General features: G+C 42.9%; 1 protein-coding gene across 1 annotated transcript in view; it reads left to right on the top strand.

Annotated features, from left to right (window-relative positions):
* The window catches only part of DDX42 (DEAD-box helicase 42), a 401,460-nt gene that overhangs the window by 137,431 nt on the left and 241,709 nt on the right, over nt 1–22,320 (top strand). The window contains exon 8 of the mRNA XM_086923805.1: nt 16,943–17,062. Coding sequence (XP_086779931.1) covers nt 16,943–17,062 — 120 coding nt within the window. The remainder of the gene's footprint in view (nt 1–16,942; nt 17,063–22,320) is intronic.

Raw genomic sequence — 22,320 nt, 5'->3', positions numbered from 1 at the left:
TGAACAAAAAAGACTGCAAATCCCGCCTGAACTAAGAAAATGACACAGCCACTAAAATACACTTCTAAGAAGCAGTCAAGTTTTGAGGAGGTATTGGATATTCCTGTTCAACCTGTAAAGAAGAAAAGAAAGGATGCTGCAACTAGTTCAGGCACATTCATATTCCCACTTCCCCCTATACCATAAATACCTACTCCACCACCTTACCAAACGTATCCCCTCAATAAATAGTAGAGGAAGATCAGATATCCCAGATGACACACAACCAGGGGATACCTGTGATGATTGATATTGAGCCCCAAGCGACACTGGCTTATATCCCATTTGACCATCACCACCTGATGATGCCTCTGCGTATCAGGTCCTAATAGCCTGTGCATCCACATTCCATCAAGTCCCTCTATATAAAGATTCAATAGAGAAGGATTTTCTGTATGAGACTTTGTCTAATGCACAGAGGGGCACAATAATTACTATAACTCAAGGTTATGACACGTCATTTAGACGACATTTTTAAAGATCCATTCAAAGCGAGGATAATTACTTCATGCATTGACAAAAAGTACACAGCAGACCTCATTCTTATTAGAGGTGAACTAACCCTGGACTTTCTAATTGTACCCAATGCAAAGAAAAGAGCTAACTATCAAACAACTGGAGATGTACCACCTACAGAAAAGAGTCCAAGCTCATAGATGACTCTGGTAAACTAGTTTCTGCACAAGCAGCTAAACATTGGCGTATAGCCAATAGCCAGGCTCTATTAGCAAGGTATGACCGGGCCCACTGGGACGAAATGGAGGGGCTCCTCCAACATCTCCCAGAGGAAATAGTAAATTATGGTAAACTCATTACCAAAAATTCTATTAAATTTGCACTGGATGCATCAGACACAGCTGCTACTGGTATTAACACCAGTATCCTATTACGTAGGCACACATAGTTAGGCCAGATGTACAGCAAACCATACTAAATCTGTTCGATAAAGAATATCTCTTCAGATCTGAAGTTCACACAGCCCTTGGGAAGATGAAGGACACTGAGTTAGCAAAATCAATGGCAGCTCTACAAACTATCATGTACAGTGGTTCTTTTCGTAGGCCCAATTGCAAAGAAAGGTGCGAAAACAGCTACCATAGACACCTTTCAGCTACCACAGACACCTTTTGTAGTATTATGTGTAGCTGAGAATCCTCCTCGGAATTCTCCATGTTCATTCTAGGTAGAATCTTTCCTTTGTTATGTTCTATTCCTCACTTGTATCTCTTTGAATATGTTATGTCTTGTCATGTCTTGAAGATCAGTCAGTTACACTGCTGATCTTCAAGAAGGTGCATGCTCCATTAAATACCTGCTTATCTCAACTTGGAGTTCTCTGGATATTTATTCCTTTTCATCCATTATTACATATTGGCGACATTTGGGATTTATTTCAACATGTCTGGAGCATCTACTGATCAACCTTTGGGAAGTTTTTGATATAATTTTTATTTTTATTTTTGGAATTAATTTAAGGACATCTTGGATACAATTCTTCCCTGCAGTGCACTCGTTGCATCGATTTATTTCTGATTGGATATAAGATGCTCGAAAAGTTGTTGTACTAGTAAGATTTTTGGCTACTTAAAGGAAATCTTACATATCATCGTGCACTAAAGAAAATGTAAATGAACTTAAAAGAGGAACTATTTGTAGGAAGGTACATCCTGACTATGGTTGCCCCCAACTTTTTGCCCTGTGTTTTAGCTGGTTTTGGACATAGTCGACCTGGGACCCTGCCAATCAGGACCCCAGGCCTACTGCTCTCTCTTTAAAATGGATTCCATGTACCCTAGGTACATTTCCAATTGGTACTGGGCCACCTTATCAGACCCTGTAACTCAGGGCATAGGTGTACCCAGGGCTGCCAGGGGCTGCAGCATGTATTATGCCACCCCTGGCTGGCCTCCTAAATTTGACACAACTGGCTGCATGACAGCTGGGGCAAAGTCGTGTAATCACCCTTTGCTGTAGGTGTAGTATACCTATACCTAACCCTAAAATGGACACACAGATTCCTATCAGTCACTCCTATGGCAGGCCTTAACAATCCTGAAGGCAGAGTGCTTGGAATCGTGTGAGATGGCGCTCTGGCATGAGCTGAGCCTGTCTGCAGCTTGCGGAATCAAGTCCTAATAGCTGTTCCATGATATCGCATACCATATACTCTTAAGTGCATTATAATCCTCGCGGTTAAATGCTATCTTTGGTATTGCTTTATCAAAACATGTCGAGTAAGGTGTCATACGAATTGGAATACTAACCCCTCGCCAATTCTGGCGACGGGGTTAGCATTCCACCCTTCTAGAGGGACACGACATGTATGTAACTGTGAACCCCGGTTAAAGTTAAGCAAAGCCTCAGCTCCACAAAATGGATGCTGCCACCACAGACACGAGTCTGACCCCCTACAGCTGGGAGTCCTTCCAGCGAGGGAGGCCTGGACAAAGGGTTTCCTGTCCGGGGCGGTGCTAGCACCGTCCCAGACATGGTTTTGTGTATCCTGGGTAGGCAGGGCTTTTCAGGAAGGTGACTGCTGAGTGGCACCCCGGTGCTCACTACGCATAGGCCAGTCAGAACCAGTTCCAGGGGCACACCAGCCCCTGGCCAGGGGAAGTCCGGCAGGGGAGAGGGGTGTAACCACCCCCCTCCTGGTCCCACCCATAGGCAGGACCTAGTCACCGGGTCAGCCCCCTTTTTTAGTATAAAGATAGGAGCGGGCCCCCTGTTCAATTTAGATCATCTTTGGAATCAAGATACCACTTTCTTCGAAAGGACTTCACGATTTCTTCTTCAAGATTCTCCCTTGTGGCTAAGGAGTAGTCACCCTGCATCAAGCGGGCACCATCCTAAAGAACACTGCGGTCTGCTGCAAGTCCTTCATCACGAATCCGACGACCCAGCTCGACGAGACCCGGCTTCCCTGGCACCTCTGACCTCTACTCACCTCTACAGCCAAGCTGAGAACCGTGAGTGCGACGAGACCTCGAGGGACCGACGATCGCCAAGACTGCACGACATCTTTACTGCAAGCCCACCGTGTCCTCCACTGGTGAGTGCTTTGGGGTCCGAGAAGCCCCGACCCAGCGCAGCTCCAGCACCCAAGGTCAGCCTCCCTGCATCTCCACGATCGGCGTGGGGCCCTTCTGCTGTTTGCTGTGCACCGCGTTGTTTGGCTACTAGCCGGCTGGCTTGTGGCCTTCTGAACGACGCCCGACGACAACTCTTCTGCTGGTCTGGTTGCTCCAGGCTGGCCCTTGCTTCCTTTTTCAAGAGAGGCACCCCGGACCCTCCTGGTCCACTCCAGACGCCATTTTAGGTCCACCGCGTGGGCTTGAATTTGCCAAGGCTTTGTTGCCCAATCCTGGGTCCAGCGACGCCGACAGCTTCTATCTTCGTGGGACAGCTCGATCCTCCATCCTGGTCGCCGACAACGCCTCCTGGTCCGTGAGATCTTCGAGTCAAGCGTCACCCACTCACCTTGTCGAGGTGGCTACCATCCGGTGCCCTCCTGGTGCCCACTGACTACTGGCTAGTAGTCTCGAACTTGGTCCCCTCTGCTTTCAGGTGTCATCTATCTTCGAGATCCAGGCTTGGATCCAACTGAACTTTCTTCACTGGTCACCGGCCAGCATCTTTTCTTCCGGCTCCTGGTCCGTCTACGAGGATTCCCGACGTCTTTTCAGACCTATGCAGCTGCAGCCCCTGGGCTAGGTAACTTCGGCATTTCGGTGCCCCAGCATAGCCTCACTATCCAAGGGTCAGAATCTATCTTCGTTTTCTCCCTACCAGGTCGGGTTCGCCCGAGAACACTAACTTTCTATTTCCTAGCTACCATAGACTTTTGTCCGCATCTCGCGTGAGAGTGCACACACTGCACCCGAGTCCCCTAGGCCTCCTAGTCGTAATCTAACGATTCCCTAGTCAAGTCCTAGCGATTCCAAAAGCTATTAGTACTGTACTTACCTGCTAGGAATTTCACATTCCACTTTCAGAGTATATGGTTTTCCGTGCCCCTCGGGCATTTGTATATACTGTGCTAACTTAAGTATTTTTGTAAGAGTTTTGGTTTGTGCTTAGTACCCTGTCCTCATAAAGAGTACAGGGCTGTTGTGATCTTTAATAAATAACTGTTTATTTTCATAACACTTGTGTGGTGTCCTTTCACTGGGTATTCAAGGGGTATATGTGTGGTAAACAGCTGGCTTAACACGCCCTCTCGAGTCTTTAGCCTTAGACTGCTCGTATCCATGCTACTAGGATAGCTGGTCTATAAGGTTGACTTACAACCAATCATCAATAAGGGTTGCTGGACTGATACATAGTGGGCACTAGAATAGTGACCACTGCATATCAGGCCACCTTCTCACACTATTTGTCTTACTTTATCGAAAGTGATAGAAATTTGCATTTAAACGGAAAATCAAGGTTATTTTCTTTAACCAGAAGAAGTAAAAATCGTTGGCGTTCTTTTACATTCCTAAAATCGTTTCATCGATTCACAGAAGTGTTGTTGGAGTGTTTGAACCCGAGATCACCTGATAACTTTTGGCTTATTATTCGCCTCGAAGGATTTGTCAAATTTTGTTTTTCTTCATATCGAGCAGTATCAAAGGCGAACATTCTATAATTTGTCTTCAAGCATCTTTTGAAAGCGTAGCAAACTTACCTTGATACTCGAACGCTTTCTTCTTAAGGTTCGATCGCTCTGAGCATTCTTCTCGCAACTTTACCGGCGTGTCAAGGTGACGCGCACACCTTCAATTGGATGACTGTCTCAGCGTGTTTTCGTCATTACGGTGATGCGCACACCTTCTATTGGATGACTGTTTCAACGTTTTGTCGTCATCACGTTTAGGCAGCCGATTTGTTAGTTGGGTTACCTAGCAACCACACGATCTTTATTACGATCGTTTTCTTTTGAAGAGTGTTATTTGTTTACAACAAGTTTTTATGAAGTAATTGGGAACAAATATTAAGGAAAATTAGTTAATTATTGTTGTATTTCAGAGGGAATGTTTTGATATTTTTATTTGTTTACAAATTTTTAAGTTCAGTATGAGTACAGTTTGTGGCACACCTCCTCCTCCTTTTTATTCAGGTCCTAATCAACCTAGCATGAAATGGGAAAAATGGGAAAAATGGTATAGATTATTTGATCACTATTTATTGGCAATTGATGGTGCAAGTTTTTCTTCTTCTAGGAAGTTGGCTATTTTATTAGGGGGTCATGCTGAAGATGTATTTATACATTTACCAGTTTCTACTGCTCCTGCAGGAATGGATAGCGGAGACTATGATTGTTTTAATGAAGCTATTGATAGGTTAAAAAAAGGTTTACTGAACAACCTCATATAGTTATGTAAAGATATAATTTTTATACTAGACATCAATTAGTCAATGAACCTGTAGATACTTATGTTGATTGTCTTAGGATTTTAGCCGCTGATTGCAATTTAGGGGATCAAATTGATAAATATATTACAGATCAATTAATTATTCGTTGTTCTAATAAAAAAATTCAGGAGCAATTGTGAAGACCACGAAATCCCTTATTAGATGAAACAATAAGGATTGCAAAAAGTGTAGAACGATCTATTTTATCTTTCAACACTATCAATGTTGAGAAGGTCTCTTCTGGGATAGCTGCTGTTAATGTTAAAGACACAAAGTTTCAAGCTGTTGATAAATTTAGAGGTAATGCAAGAGGAGTTTTCGTTCAAGGCAATGTTAAACCTTCTAACACATTATTTTGCAATCGTTGTGGTTCGAGATCTCATTCTTTTCAATTCAAACAATGTCCAGCTAGAGGAAAAGAATGTTTTAAGTGTAAAAAAATAGGTCATTTTGGTAACTATTGTTTATCAAACAAGCGTGTAGCTTCACTATCGGATGTAGAAGTTCAAGAGGAACTTCTTGTTGAGTATCCTGATAAGGATAACATTCTTGCGGTAACTGAGATTCATAGATTAGGTCAAGTTATGACTAATGAAATTGTTGTGGACTCTGAACCGTACATTCCGCCTATGTGTACCATTACTGTAGAAGGGAGGAATATTGAAGTTATGGCAGACTCTGGGTCTCCTTATACTATTATTTCAGATTCTTTCTTCTATAAATCTTGGGATAACAAAACTCTGGATCCCAATGATATTCGTGTTTTTGGTTTTGCTGGTAAGGAAATTAAAATTTTGGGGTATTTTGTTTCAGATATTAATTTTAAACACAAAACCATTTACGGAAAAGTATATGTTGCTGTTGATGGTTTGCAAGTCTTTGGTTGGAAACATCAAGGAAGGTTTAATATAATTTTACGTCCCAATGCAAAAGAGCAAGTGTGTTTTATGGAAGATTTGTTTGTAAATACTGTTGTGAACGAAAGCAGTGAGAGTCTTATTTCTGACATTATTGGGAAACCTAGTAATGTGTTTAAGAAGGAACTTGGAAAAGTTAAGGGTTTTTCACATAAAATGCTGTTCCTTCTAAACACAAACTGAGAAATGTGCCATTATCAGTAAGAGGGGAGTTATCTGAAATGATAAGTTATGTAAAGAAGGGGTTATTGAACCTGTGAATGCTTCAGAATGGGTTTCTCCGATTGTTTTAGTTAAAAAAAAAATGGCGAGTTGAGAATGTGCACTGACCTGAGGTCTGTTAATAAACAAATTGTGGTGGAGTGTCATCCGTTACCAAAAATTCAAGATTTGTTGGCTGAATTAGACTGGGCAAATGTTTTTAGTACTATTGACTTAAGATCCGCTTACCATCAGGTTGAGTTAACAGAAGATTCAAGGGATATTACAACTTTTATTACCCTTGATGGTACATTTAGATATATTAGGATGCCTTTTGGCCTTTCATTAGCTGCTTCTGTTTTTCAAAAGTTAATGAATTCTTTATTTAAGAATACCAAAAATGTTATTGCATTTCAAGATGACATTTTGGTGTTTTCTGAATCTGTTGAAAAACATCGAGTAACTGTAGACGAAGTACTATCTATCTTAGATGAAAGAGGCATGACAATAAGATTGGATAAGTGCAAATTATTCCACTATTGAAAGAGAGGCTTTAGGTTGCTCATGGGCTGTTGAACATTTTAAGACATATCTGTGGGGAAAGTCTTTCAAAATAAAGACTGACCATAAGCCTTTGATTTCTTTATCTAACAATGGAGTTGGTAAAACTTCTTCTAGATTGGTGCGTATTTTGGCAAAATTGTATGAGTATAATTTCGAAATTGTCTATTATTATTATTATTATTATTTGGAATCTTGTATAGCGCGCTGTTACCCTCGGGCATCCCAGCGCTGTTCATGACTCAAGGGTGTAGAGCAAGGAAGACAGAATTAAGCGGGGAACAGGTGAGTCTTGAGTAACTTCCGGAACCGAATAGTACAAGTCTCTGTCCGTAAATTCAAAGGCAGCGCATTCCATAAATTGGCTGCGTTCACAGAGAATCTTCTACCACCCGTCCGGGCTCCCTTCACTCTGACCACTTGTAACAGAAATTTGTGGTCAGAGCGCAGGGCTCTGGTAGCCTTGTAAGGGAGCACCATATTACCCAAGATGCGGGGTCCCTTCCCCCGAAGGATTTTATGAGCCATACAGAGCGATTTAAATTTCATCCTCTCCCGTACCGGCAGCCAATGCAGCGCCCTTAATGCCGGTTTTACTGACTGTCTCCTTGGAATATTCATCAACAGCCTTGCTGCTGCATTCTGCACTTGTTGGAGTTTATTGAGCGTCGCTTCCGGAGCGCCCAAAAAAATCACATTGCTATAATCCAACTCGAGACAATTAGTCCTTGGATAAGAAGTTTCCTAGAGGCCGGAGGGAGAAGAGGTAAGATCTTACGGGCAGATTGGAACAGACCAAAGCAGACTCCGGCGTTTTTTTTTTGCATGGGTCTTAAAAGACAGGTCTTGTTCCAGCCACACCCCTAGGCTTTTGATCTCCCTTTTGGGGCTTGGAGGATCGCCAAGGCAACTCGGCCAGCTGCCTGGCGGAAGAGAAAACCCCGAGTGTCCCAGAAGCATCATCTCTGTTTTATAGCTGTTCAGTTTTAATGCTGAATTGCCCATCCATGTGTGCACCTTGGACAAGCAAGAGTGCAGTAGGTCCGGTTGTTTCACCAATTGGGAGAGGGCCACCACCAGCTGGGTATCATCAGCGTAGCTGATAATTTTGATACCAAATGGTGCCACCACATCCTCCAACGGTGCCATATAGACATTAAACAATGTGGGGCTCAGGGAGGAGCCCTGAGGCACACCACATTGTAGGGGGATAGGGGCTGATTGTGCACTACCTTCCCAGACTTGGTAGGTTCGATGGTTCAAAAAAGACGCGAGCCAGTTTAAGGCCATTCCAGTCAAGCCTACCTCTGACAGTCGCTGGAGCAGCACCTGGTGGTTTACGGTGTCAAAAGCCGCACTGAGGTCCAGGAGGATCACTGCCACCGATCCTCCTGAATCCAAAATGCTCCTGGCTTCTTCCACGACTGCCAGAAGGGCCGTATCAGTGCCTTGGCCCGGCCGTAATCCCGTTTGGGAATTCCGCAGCAAGCCATTAGACTCCAAGAACTGTGACAATCGCCTGTTCACCAGTCTCTCCTCGATCTTACCGAACCCGGGCAGCAAGGAAATCGGTCTAAAATTAGCCAGGTCAGATGGATCTAGACCAGGCTTTTTCAGAAGGGCCTTTACTACAGCTTTTTTCCAGCTGGGTGGAACCACCCCCTGCGCAAAAGATGCGTTGATAAGATCTGTTACTGGTGCGACGATAGTAGTTGCTATCTGCTTGAGATCTCATCGGGACAGGATCCCTAGGCGAGCCGCTCTTGATGGCCCCTAGCACCTTGAGAACTTCGTCAGTGGTCACTGGGCCAAAGACGTCCAGCTCGATTTCAACATCACCCCACTGTTTGCCTATATCTAATTCCTGGGCTGGTCGTGATAAGGAACTCACGATGTTTTCTACTTTCGTGTGAAAGTAGTTGGCCAGTTCCTTACATTTCTTTCGAGGACTCTCATGGTTCACTGGCGGTTCAGGAGTTTTTAAGAGGTCTCTAAAGACCTTGAAGGACTCTCTGGAGGAATTAGCCGAATTGCCAATTCTCTCCTCAAAGAACTTGGCTTTGGCGTCCCGGAGCGCGGCTTTATATCCTCTGATTGCCGTACGATACTCTTTCCGGGTTGCCTCTCCCCAATCCTTTCTCCAAGTCCGCTCTAGCCTCTTGCAGCCTTTCCTAAGAGTTCTTAACCTCTGAGTATACCAAGGGGCTGAGCCCACTCTCTTCTCCCTCTTCGGCATTCTCTTCTTAGGGAGAATGGCGTCCTGGGACCTGGTCAGCCAACTTTCCAGGTTCGCATCTGCAATTAGCGGGTTCGACACCGGGCGTTGACAGGTAGCATCCAAATTAGCAGTCCAGCGCTCTATCGGTAACCTGGACCAAGCCCTGTCGACAGAGTAGGTCCTATGAGTAGTTACATCCGTTAAATCGTACTGCCAATTGAAGGGAACCAGAAAATGGTCGGACCAGGGTAAAGCCAAAGGAGTCAGGGCTTTAATACGGACCATGTTCGAGAAAACTGGGTCAAGTAAGTGACCCTTACAATGCGTGGCCCCTGAGTTGATTAGCCTCATATCGAAAGCTTTCAAATCACCCTGCAGGTCAACAGCCAATGTGTCGGCAGGGTCGTCAAAATGGAGATTAAAATCTCCAAGCGCCACGAAATTGGCAGTTGACGATGCCAAGAGCGTAACAGTTTCCATAAATGAACTGGCGAAGTTGCCTACCCACCCCGGTGGGCGATACACTAGGAGGCCTGATATGGAGGTCGTGGGTGACATCCGTAGTGAGAATTGACAGCTCTCACAGTCGCGAACCCCCCCGTCCTGGGCTCTGCAGACAAACGTGTCCCTATAGATAATAGCAATACCACCTCCATGCCCAATAGGCCTATCTAGGTGGTATATTAGATAGCCAGGGGGGAGTGCTTGCACCATATCTGGCCCCGAACTAGACGTAGTCCAGGTTTCTGATTAAAACAGGATATCCAGCTCATGATCTTGTACGAGGGAATTGATTTCAATTGAGTGACTAGGAAGGTACCTACAGTTCAACAGAGCCATTAGTAGGGCCTTATTTCCCTTAGCTCTCTGGCCCTTAATGCACCGCCTGCACCACACGAAAGGTATATCCATTTTATGAATATAGTTGCAGGGCGCATCGTTCGAAGGTCGTAATGGTATAAGATAATTTCTAGTATATGTAATACCGACCTTAGGGGAAAAAGCCAGCGTGTCTCGCCCTAAGCCTGTCTGGGCCCGGACGGGCACAGACTGGCTGAACTCTGGCGTAACTCCGGTGGAATGAAGGCGGACCCGCTGCGCGTACCCGCTGCGCGTTTGCATGGCCGCCTTTTGTAGGAATTCTAGCGTCCTTATGACAACTAGACCGTGCGCTTACCCCCAATATGGCCGCCGAAGTCGGAATCAGGAAGGCAAGGAGAAGGACCTTCAAAGAGCGGTGGGTATTCCACAATTATAGTGCAAGTAATGGATTCTATATTCCTGGTTCGTAAAATCTGAGAGCTGATTGTTTTTCAAGATTGTTGCCTGAACTTAGTTTTGTTAATAATTGTGAAAGTTTGGATGAGTGTGTTGTAGCATCTGTTGAGGATGTTGTTTTGTCTATGGCAGATTTGATTACAAAGGAAGAGTGGTCTAAAGCAATGGAATTGGATGAAGATCTCAAGTTTGTTTCTAAGTATATTGTGGATGGTTGGCCTATTGAGAAAAATCTTTCTAAGGAACTTGCTGTGTTTTGGAAGGTTAAGGATGAGCTAATTTGCAATGGTAGTTTTATTTTAAAAGGCGATTGCTATGTACCTCCTATGTCTATTAGACAGAAAATTATTTCTATTGCTCATTTAGGTCATTTAGGTCAATCCAGCACGATTAAAAAAGTAAGAGACATTTTTTGGTGGCCATTTATGTATGATCACAGTATTCATTTTGTTAAGAAATGTTCTTTGTGTGCGAATTCGGGTAAAATTTTAAAACCTGTGCATTCTAAGTATGAAAATATTGAGGTTCCTGATGTTCCTTGGAGTAAAATAGCGATTGATATTCTAGGTTCTTATGAAGGTATTGAGTCTTGCAAGGTGTATATTATTGTTGCAATTGATTACTTTTCTAAATGGGTCGAATATAAATGGTTGACACAAGTTGATTCTGTTGTGGTAATTTGTTTTTTAAAGGATATCTTCAAAAGAGATGGTTTATCTTCAACTATTGTTTCTGACAATGGAACACAGTTCCCTTCTTTTTTGTTTAATACTTTTATTAAAAAGTCTAACATTAAACATATCAAAACTGCTTTATATTCTCCGAACATGAATGGTCTTGTGGAAAGATTTAACAAGATTTTAGTGGAAGGAATACAATTGGCTTTTAAAAGTCATATTAATGTTAAAAGTCATGTAGCAAATTTAGTTTGGTCTTATTTGTGTACTCCACATTCTTCCACTAAATTTACTCCTTTTTTGTTATTTAAAGGAAGAAATCCCCAGCAAGAAATTTCTCCTTCATGGTTAGAAAGAACTAAATTGAAACCTGATTTGAATAGTATTTATAAAAGGGCTAAAGAGAATACTTGTCTTACTAAAACCATGGTTTCTTCACAAATTAGTTCGAAGCTATGTGTTGGTGATTTAGTGAAAGTAAAATTGCCTTATTTTGTTATAAAAGGCCAATCAAAATTTTCTGATATTTTTACAATTTGTAAAATTGGTAAAACTTCTGTTCTTTTAGATAATGGTTCTTGGTGGAACATTTCAAGAATTTCTAAAGTTGATCGTTCAATTTTTAAGAAACATTTGTCTTTTGATCCTGATTTTTCCAGTGATGATGTTGTTTTAGAGAAAGAGAACAATGTTTCGTCTAATGAGCTCTTGGTTAGTGACCATAATGTTGAGCCTACTTGTTCTAATGTACAAAGTTCGTTTAAAAGACAAAAACGTTTACTCAGAAGATTTGATGATTTTGTTTTGTATAGATGATTTATAAATTGTTTTTTTTCTACTTTTCTTTCTTTGTATTAAGGGAGGGGATGTGTAGTATTATGTGTAGCTGAGAATTCTCCTCGGAATTCTCCATGTTCATTCTAGGTAGAATCTTTCCTTTGTTATGTTCTATTCCTCACTTGTATCTCTTTGAATATGTTATGTCTTGTCATGTCTTGAAGATCAGTCAGTTGTCAGTTGCACTGCTGATCTTCAAGAAGGTGAATGCTCCTTAAATACCTGCTTATCTCAACTTGTAGTTCTCTGGATATTTATTCCTTTTAATCAATTACTACACCTTTTAGCTACCACAATCCCCTCTGGGTCACTATACAAAAATCAGGGACAAACCTCTACATCTAGAACCTTCTAGAGAGGTTCTTATTGAGGAAACTATTTTAAAGGAAGAGGCAGAAGAAGAAACTATACCCATTCTTAGTCCTCTATACAGTGCTGCAGCTGCTTCTCTGTTCCCAGTGGTAATTTCTTCTTCTTAATCTTCTAGGAACTGCTGCTAGCTGCTTCTCTGGTCTCAGTGGTTATTCCTCATGCTAAGTTTCCTAGACAGTGTTTGCTAGCTGCAATTCTGGTTGCTTCTGTAATTTCTCATTCCATGTCTTCCAGACAGTGCACTGTGGATATGCAAGTTATTATTTTATTACACATAGTATACGTTACACAATTATTTAATAAATTGTGGTTTAACTTCTTTCTCACCTGTTTCAGTGTTTCTAAATGCTTTGCATTTGTTCCTTTAACTAAGCTTGATTGGTGTGGGCTACAGCTACCCAGGACTGAGCTATAGGTTTTGTTAAATAAGTTAACTAGATCTGATAGAGATTGTGATATTTACATAGTGCGGTCTGACCACCCCACCACATAATCCCTTTCCTACACTTCCCCATCAGTGTACATCCTGCCAGGCCAGGTCCTCCCTGGACTGGAAACAAGCATCCTAGGACAGGTTTCGGGCTTTCAGCCATCATCAGCCAGGATAGCTTGACTCCAGTGGCATGGAGACCACGGGACTCACGTCTGTTCATGCCAGTCACACTCTGTGTTGACAAAAAGAACAATTGATGGTCAGAATGCAGAACAATGTCATACATTCACCCCAGTACAGAAATGAAATGAGCAGGGAGGTCCATCAGACCCTTGTCCCCATTATATTTTTCCTCAAATTGCTTCAATTATCTGTCCTCTTGCTACCCAAGTCATCAATCAATCATTGTGCACCGCTGTATTTCCAGAGATCTGGAAGAACTCTACAGCAATATTGTAACAAATTGAAGTCCTTAAGTCCAGTATATGAAACAGATTAGGTTAATTGTAGAGAAGATTCAGGTCAGGTAGATAAAATAGAATAAAGTAGATCCAATAATAGAAACCCCACCAGGAGCAGATGGACTCCAGCTCAGCCTCAGATGTAACTGTCCCTGCTTTCAAGCATGCACAATTGGAACACTGTGACATCATAGATGCCTGCTGAGCAAGTAATAACAAACACTAAAGTAGGACTGAGAGGAAATGAAAGCAGGATGCAACACATCTCACCCCTTGACAAACTAAAACAAGATAAGAAAACAAAAGAGAGAAGAAAAGAAGATAATAGACCGTTTAAAAAAAGAGATTATAACACCAAATGGTGAAAGTACGAAAGAAAATACAGTCACCCACAAGGTACAAAATCCACAAGAATGGAAATGAGTGGATTTGACAAAATAATTGTGAATTTCTCTAAAACATTAGAGCATATAAATAATTCATATCAATAAGCAATCACGGCTCTTTAAACTCCCAACAATTTGAACACCTCTAAACCTTAGAGCACTTTGTGGTTCAATAAATAGATAAAAGATAGCGAACACGAGTGGTTCTACAAATGTGCAACCTGCAGCTCTCTAAGCATAAAAGATAGCGAACCCCTGTGGTTCTACAAACGAGCAACCTGCGGCTCTCTAAACATAAAAGATAGCGAACCCCTGTGGTTCTACAAATGAAACATAGCGAACACCTGTAGTTCTACAAATCAAACATTGCGAACAGCTGTGGTTCTAAACATCACACATAGCGAACTCCTGTGGTTCTACAAATCAAACATAGCGAACACCTGTGGTTCTTTAAACATCCAACAAACTGAACTCCTCTAAAAACAGAGCACATAAGTGGTCCAAAACTGCACTAAACTCTTCAAAACATTGAAATTTGTAAAACAAGGTTCATCATTAGATGCAAACCGTAAACACATAAAACCGAGAAGCACCAACAACTCCTCACAACGTACACATTCAATAAGTCCCATGAACAACTAAATGAATGTAACTGCAAACACACATCTTGAATTGAAAACTGAGCACCTCAACCTTAGTTGAGCATATGAATGGCTCATTCCATTAAAGATACTAACTCACCAAAATTTGAATTAAAAACAGAGCACCTCAACCAACGTTGAGCATAAAAATGGCTCCTTCCATTAAATATAATATCTCACTGTATTATTATCAGCTCCAATACACACATGCAAAATTAAAATGACTAAACACCTCAACCATTAAAGATACTATCTCACTGTAGTATTATCAGTTCCATTACCCACATATACCAATCATAAATCACAACATAAATAATATGCACTCCTTCCCAAAGAACACACATATGAGACTCTACCGCCTTTTTTTTATAAAACTAAATACAATAAAATGTTAATATTCTCTTAAGCAATAAAATGAGTAAACAAACTCCGGTGAGCGATCTCTCACCCGAGGTTACCAAAGAAGTTGAAATCACCGTTCTCCATAAGCCAGTAACAGCCTCCAATGTTAACGATAATCCACGGATCGGCTTTAACGTTGTAGTTACTGTCTGTCAGTTCCCTCTGTTGCAATATTACGATTATGTCCCAAAAACTGCTTGCATGTCGCTGTAGAAGGGACACTTTCTGCCAGATCTTTCCTCTTCTGACAAAAGGATCGTTTTTTACACTTCTGACAAAAGGATCATTTCCATAGTGACGATCCACACAAAGACTCTGTGCATGAATCCAATGATTACCAAAATGGTGGCACGCACACCACGTTGCTCTGGGTGGCTCTCAGCACACCGCTGCTCTAAAACGTGAAGATGCAGCATAAACAAACTCTCACTACGTCACAATGGATTTGATAAATTAAATATGAACTTTTCTAAAACTTTCGAGTAACATCAATGAGCAATCCACGGCTCTTTGGAACTTGAAACAATTTGAACATCTCTAACAAATTAGAGCACTTTGTGGTTCAATAGATGAGCAATCTACGACTCTACTCATCAAACATAGCGAACACCTGTGGTTCTACAATGAACATCAAACATATGAACACCTGTGGTTCTACAAATGAATATCAAACATAGCGAACACCTGTGGTTCTACAAATGAGCATTAATCCTAGCGAACACCTGTGGTTCTACAAATGAGCATTAATCCTAGCGAACACCTGTGGTTCTACAAATAAACATCAAGCATAGCGAACACCTGTGGTTCTACAAATGAGCAACTTGTGGCTCTTTAACATCAAACATAGCGAACACCTCTAACTTACTAGAGCACAAATGTGGTTCACATCACATCCCAAAATAGAGCAGCCCACAGCTCTTTTAAACATCAAACAAACTGAAATCCTCGAAAAACATTAGAGCACATACGTGGTCCAGAAAAACACCAAACTCTTCAAAACATTGAAATTTGTAAAACAAGGTTCATCATCAGATGCAAACCTTAAACACATAAAACTAAGAAGCATTAAAACTCCTCACATTCAAATACACATTCAATAGGTCCTTGTTAAAAAAAAGGCAGGTACCGATGTCCATAATCCAGGGAACTATCGCCCGATATCGCAATAGCCCTATTTGTGCAAAGTAATGGAGAAATTAGTGAACAGACAGTTGACGCAGTATCTTGAAGCCAATGAACTTTTGGATATCTCCCAGACAGGATTCAGAACTAACAGTACTGAGACGACACTCCTAGCAGTATTGGATAATATCAGATGTATGGCAGATCAGGGTAAAGCTGTTGCGCTGATATTATGAAACCTGTCTGCAGCGTTTGATACTGTTTCACACAGTCTTTTGCTAAAAACTCTGGGGCATATTACCAAGCATAAGCGATAATTATCGCTATGCTTGGTTAGCGGCAATAATTTTATCGCCGTGCTTCGCCTATTTTTATCGCTTAGGAGCCTTGCTATTATCAAGGTTTATCTCCTAAGCGATAAAAATCGTCCGAAATGCATGAATATCGCTGAAAAGTCAGCGATATTCATGCATTACCGAGCTAATGCTCTTAGCAATGTTATCCACCTACCATTGGATAACATGGTTAAGAACTGCTCAGGGCAGGCGTTAGCTTTTGGAGATATTTGCGCTTAGCCGAAGTATAGCACATTTTAAATTCTTTGTATGCCATGCTTCTTCTTACACGTTTTACTGCTTTCCTCCTCCTTCAATACAGTGTGTAATCTTCTATTGCTAGGCTCTTTCAGTTATCTTTTCACTAGATTTCTGCCACTACATAATGTATCCTTATTCTGATAGTTGAAATCTTCAGTTATTTGTTTCCTGTTGTTATAGCATGGGTATGACATCTAAGTGAAGCTTAAAGCAAAGTTATTCAAGTGATGTTGAAAGGTTTCCAAAGGTCCACTATCTTGTCTTCCTTCTCACACAATTGTTTACTGTAGTTTACTATTGACTCAGTTGAAAGTAGCTCTTTATTATGATGTAAAACATAAATAAAATAGTCTTTGCAAGATGTTTCAATCTTTTGTGTTTTTTCTTTTCCAACAATACTGTAGGTGTCTGGTGCCGCTCCTCCCAAGCCTTGCAGTAGTTTTGCTCATTTTGGATTTGATGAGCAGTTGATGCATCAGATTCGGAAGTCGGAGTACACCCAACCCACACCAATCCAGTGCCAGGTGATTGTCAGTTATCTTTGTTTAGCATCTTTTGTTGAAACTACTAAGGACTGTCCTACTAGTACAGTTAGGAGGCTACTAGAGTATCCACATTTTAGAGAGAGATTGTAGAACCCCATCTTTAATGGCAGTACAGAAAAAAGCGTTTTTAAAGTCTACTGTTTACTTTCTTCTCTAATTAGACTTTCCATAGTACAGTATGAGGAAAGAGTGCTGGGGATGATATTTTTAGCAGCCCTTTCATGGACTGTAGTGTCATGGTGGTTTAGTAGTACAACATCAAGGTTTAGGGATGCCTTGGACATTGCCCTCTTTATCACAGGCTTTAAAAGTCTTCAAAAGATGCCCTTGCTCTAGAGAATTCTACTGACACCTAGGTTGTAAAGATCCTTACGTTAATGCTCCAAACTCCTTATTAATACAGTACATCTTCATGATCTCAGAAGACCATTTTTATTCAAAAAAAGGAGACACAACCTCCAAATAAAACAGGATGCGAATGTTAAGGCAGTATGTGATTTCACTTCTTTAAAAAAAAAGTTAAACAAACATGTGAATGTATGAATAACATTTAAATAGATGTATAAAAAGCATATTTGGTGTACGAAATCCTTTATGCATTATCTCTCGAGAAAAAAAAGCTTTCTAAATGTGTACAAACTTACACACAGAAAAAACTGCATTGTCCTACTGCCCAACAAAACCAACATTCAGTGACAGTATTGTGAGAAAGTGCCCTCTGTGCATTTTTTTTTCAAACCATTTTTATTAGTTTTAAACAATCCGTTACAAAAGATCATTCCATCCTTACCCATGTACCACTGCCCGCCTATCGGACCCATATTCTTTTAACCTTGTGTTATCCTCATTGTCATATAGCATTATTCAACAGTATACCATTGTAACATCTTCTTTATACTACTCCTAAATCCATCTCCAGACCCTCCCCTATCCCTCCCCCCCCGGTGTGTCACACTTTAAGCACCAAGTCAAACCGTATTTTGCATTTGTGCTGCAATGTAGCCATTTCTAATGTGTACCTGTAAGGGGTTTTGCAATGCCTAGAAGTCTCCTCCTATTTCTCTTCTTGATTGAGATCATCTAGCGCTTGCACCATCAATTCCCAGGCACTTGCAGTTTCAAGTGCCTTCTCATTCCTCGAACGTTTCGCCTGTTGAAATCTGAGTGTACTCTCACTGCTGGCCCATTTTTGCATCTCAGCTTTCCATCTCCCACTACTGGGGCCCTCCTTTGCTTTCCAGTGCCTTGTTATTTCCCTTTTAGATAACCATAGCCCCTGGTCCACAAATTTACTAGTCAGCTTTGTTTTGGATGTGTGGGGGAACCAGTGCAGTATGCAAGTTGTTATATCAAATGTTAAGTTCCGCTCTCTCACCTCATTCAGTATATTCCCCACTTCCTTCCAATGATCTCCTAATTTTGGGCACTCCCACAACATGTGTTCCAGCTCCACCCCCTCACTCCTGCATCTAGGGCTTGCTGCCTCCTCCACTTTGAAGTACTTCCTAATCCTACCAGGTGTCAGATACGCTCTGTGCAGTATAAAGAAGTGCACCAATTGGAACTGCGCGTTCCTCGGTCCCTTCCAAGCCCTGCGTACTATTTGTTCCCCACGAGGTTTCTGGTATAGGTGTCCCAACCCCCGTTTCCCACTTTAACCGCAGATCTTCTAGGTGCGCTACACCTTTGTTTAACATTCTGGAGTACAAGCACATGAGCGCTTCAAAAGTTCCAGCCGCCTTTACCACATATTGGCATGCCATCGTCGTTTTGGGTCTATTGACCTTTCTCGCCAATGCAGCCGTATTGCATGTGCTAAAGCTGCATGCAACAAGAAACCATCCCTTGGCAAATCATATCGTTCCTGCAAGGCCCCGTAAGGCAGTAGCTCCCCGTCTTCATATAGATCCCCAATCACCTGGACTCCACCCTGTTCCCAGTCCATCAACGGTGTCCAGTCACTCCTATGAGGTAATGCATCCCCAGCGGGATTTCAGGCGCATATGGGTGTAGCACTCCCGCCCTACATCCAACACATGCACAGTGTTTTCTCCTAGGGAAAGATCGGCCAGGTCTAGTTTCTGCTGTAAAATTATAAAGGACAAAACACGTCATGGCATCCCCTTCCCTCTCAAATTTTCGGGACCCCTAAACTCCCTTGCAACCTCCTGTGTTAGCAACTGGAGTTGTGCTGTTAGGTAGTATAATTCAAAATCTGGAACCTCTAGGCCTCCTCCTGCTTTCGGTCGCACGAGCGTTGCCTGGGCAACTCGTCACCTACCGGTTATCCAGATAAAGCCTATCATCCAGGATCTCAAAGATTTAAAGACTGAGTTCGGTATCCAAACAGGTAGTGTCCGAAAATAATATAGCAGTCGTGGGAGAGCTACCATTTTTAATAAAGCTATGCGGCCCATCACAGACAGCGGCAGTGTGGACCAGAAGGCCACACTACCCTTTAAAGCTCTCATACATCGCCCAATATTTCCTTCCTGGATGTCATCAGCTCCATGGTATATATTTACACCTAGGTATACCAGGCATGTCGGTTCCCAGCGCACCCCTCTTGACCTCTCCGGTGGGCGCCCATCTCTTCTTATCTGGAACAGGCATGTCTTGGCCCAATTTACTCGGAGCCCTGACACATCTCCAAACCCAGACAACAGATCCGCCGCTCCATCCAATGCTGCATCAGCATCTCCTAGAAACATCAGCAAATCAATCACGTATAACGAGATATATTGCTGATCCCCTCTGATATCTAGGCCCTCATAGTGCCGCCCCAGTCACGCTCTCACCGCCAGGGGTTTTATCGCTAGTGCAAACAGTAATGAGGAGAGCGAGCAGCGCTGTCTCGTGCCACGAGCTACTCCATATTGGGGGGATATCAGACCACCTACTTTCACCCTGGCTACCGCATCATTATACAGCATCCTCGTCCAGCCCACAAAATCTTCTCCTAGTCCAAAACGCCCCAATGTTGCATGTAGATACCACCACTCTATGCCATCAAAGGCTTTTTCTATATCCACTGACAGCACCATTGGGTTTGGGACGTCTGGTCGCTCCTCTCCCATAATCCTTATCAATTTCCGTATATTGTTGGCTGTATTTCTAGTCTGAATAAACCCCGCTTGGTCTTCGTGAATCAAACCTGTCATATGTTGCAGCAGGCGGGTCGCTAAAATCCTACTCAGTACCTTGTAGTCCGTGGTCAGCATTGATAGTAGTCTATAAGCCCTAATATCCGTGCTGTCCCTTCCAGGTTTTAACAGCGGGATAACAAGCGCTACTCTCATAGAACTGGGGAGGCGACCCATCTCCTTTGCTTCTTTATAGACCTCAAGCATTTGTGGAGCTAATAGGTCAATAAACTGTGGATAAAATTCTATCGGCAGCCCATCCTCTCCCGGCGTCTTATTACGGGCCATATGTTTAATGGCACACCGAACTTCGTCTAGTGTAACCTCCCGACCCAAACACCTCGCTTTTCCCTCGTCTACCTGCGGGAGGGGGACACTTTCAAAAAAGTCTTCTATGTCGGAATAGCCAGCTACTAGGGAGCTTTCATATGACTACTTATAATAATCCAGGAACCTGTGTAAAATTTCTCGTTGCGAGAAGACCGTGTCACCCCCCTGGTCTGTTAATGCCAATATCGGTGAATCCCGTTTCATAGGGTTGGCTAGCCAGGCCAACAGCGTCCCTACTTTGTCACCCTCGGCATGTGCTCTCGTTAGATAGGCTTTATAATCATAATTTCTCAACTTTCATCCTCCCCCGCCACTGCTTCTTTGGCTGCCACCACCTCCCCCTGCGCCTCAGGGTGGCCAGGTCGTGCCAACTCAGCTGCCTTCAGCTTGCTCTCCGCTCTTTCCACTTCCTGCAACAGAACCTTCCTCACCCCCATGTGCTTGCTGATGCAAATCCCACGTATCACTACCTTAAATGCATCCCATTCTATCGCCCTCGTGGTTGCTGTGTTCGCATTCTCATTAAAGTAGTGTGTTATTCCTTCGCCTACTGCGCTGTGGAAAACGGGGTCATCCAATGTCTCAGGCTGGAGCCTCCATGTGGGGATGTCAGATTGCGCTACCATCCAACGCACGTTGAATAGCAGTGGATTATGATCTGATAACATTTGTGTGAGGTATTCTGTATGTGCTATGGAGGGCGCCACCTGTGAAGAACCGAGAACTGCATCCAACCTAACGTGTAACTCTAGCATTGCTGAGAAATATGAATACTCTCTAGCTTGTGGGTGCTGTACGTGCCATACGTCTATTAAACCCTATCTAGTCAGCCAATTCAGTCTATCCTTGGCCAATCTATGTGCAGGGGAGTCCAGTAGGGGTGGATGCGATCTATCCTGTGACACATCAACAATAGAGTTAAAATCTCCCCCCAATAGCACCGGGCCCGTGAGGTAATGTGCCAGTGTACCAGACAAATGTTCGAAAAAGCGCACCTGCTCAATATTTGGAGCATAAGTGCTACCCAGCGCTACTTCCTTCCCTCTGTCTTCCTTTCACTGCCACAAATCTGCCTCGGGGTCAATGGTTTGCTTCGTGGCTTGAAATGGCACCCCTGCTCGTATCCATATCAATGCCCCTCTAGCAAATGCAGAATATGTCGTGCTGAATACCTGCCCTCTCATCTTCGTTGCAATGCCAATCCCTCTGCCTTTGTAAGGTGCGTTTCTTGGAGTAGTGCTATATGTATTCCCTTTCTAACCAAATATGCATGGATCTTGTGCCGTCTCGTCATTGTATGAAGGTAATACAACGTAAATCAGGTCTTGTCACCATTGCTACACAGTACCGCCCTCATTACATCACACTTCATAGCAGACACACCGGCGTTTCTTCCCCCCTCCCCCTCCCCCCAACCCTCCCAAGAACAGAACAACAACATTGCTAGCCCCCATCCAAACCTTTGTAACAACTAAGTTGTCACTAAGCCCACCAGTAGTCACTGAGAGCAAGCTTTATGGGCAACGGAGGGTGCTTAGTGCTAATTGGTGACCCTGCACTCTTCGAATCCAGTACCGCTGCAAAACCCCTCTATAACCATAATGTTCCCACCCCCCTGCGGATATGTATTTAATCCCCTGTAGTCACTCAATCCTTTAGTTAGAGCTCGCCAATGCCGCCCCAGTTCCAAGGCCCTCTCTTCTGTAAGTCCTGGTGCCCCACTAATGAGTCCGCAACACCAATCATCCACCGCTCCCCGCCCCC

The sequence above is a fragment of the Lissotriton vulgaris genome, chromosome 5, assembly GCF_964263255.1.
Source record: "Lissotriton vulgaris chromosome 5, aLisVul1.2, whole genome shotgun sequence".
Taxonomy (NCBI): Eukaryota; Metazoa; Chordata; class Amphibia; order Caudata; family Salamandridae; genus Lissotriton; species Lissotriton vulgaris.
Note: the sequence above shows the minus strand (reverse complement) of the source record. Positions and strands in the feature narration are given on the sequence as shown.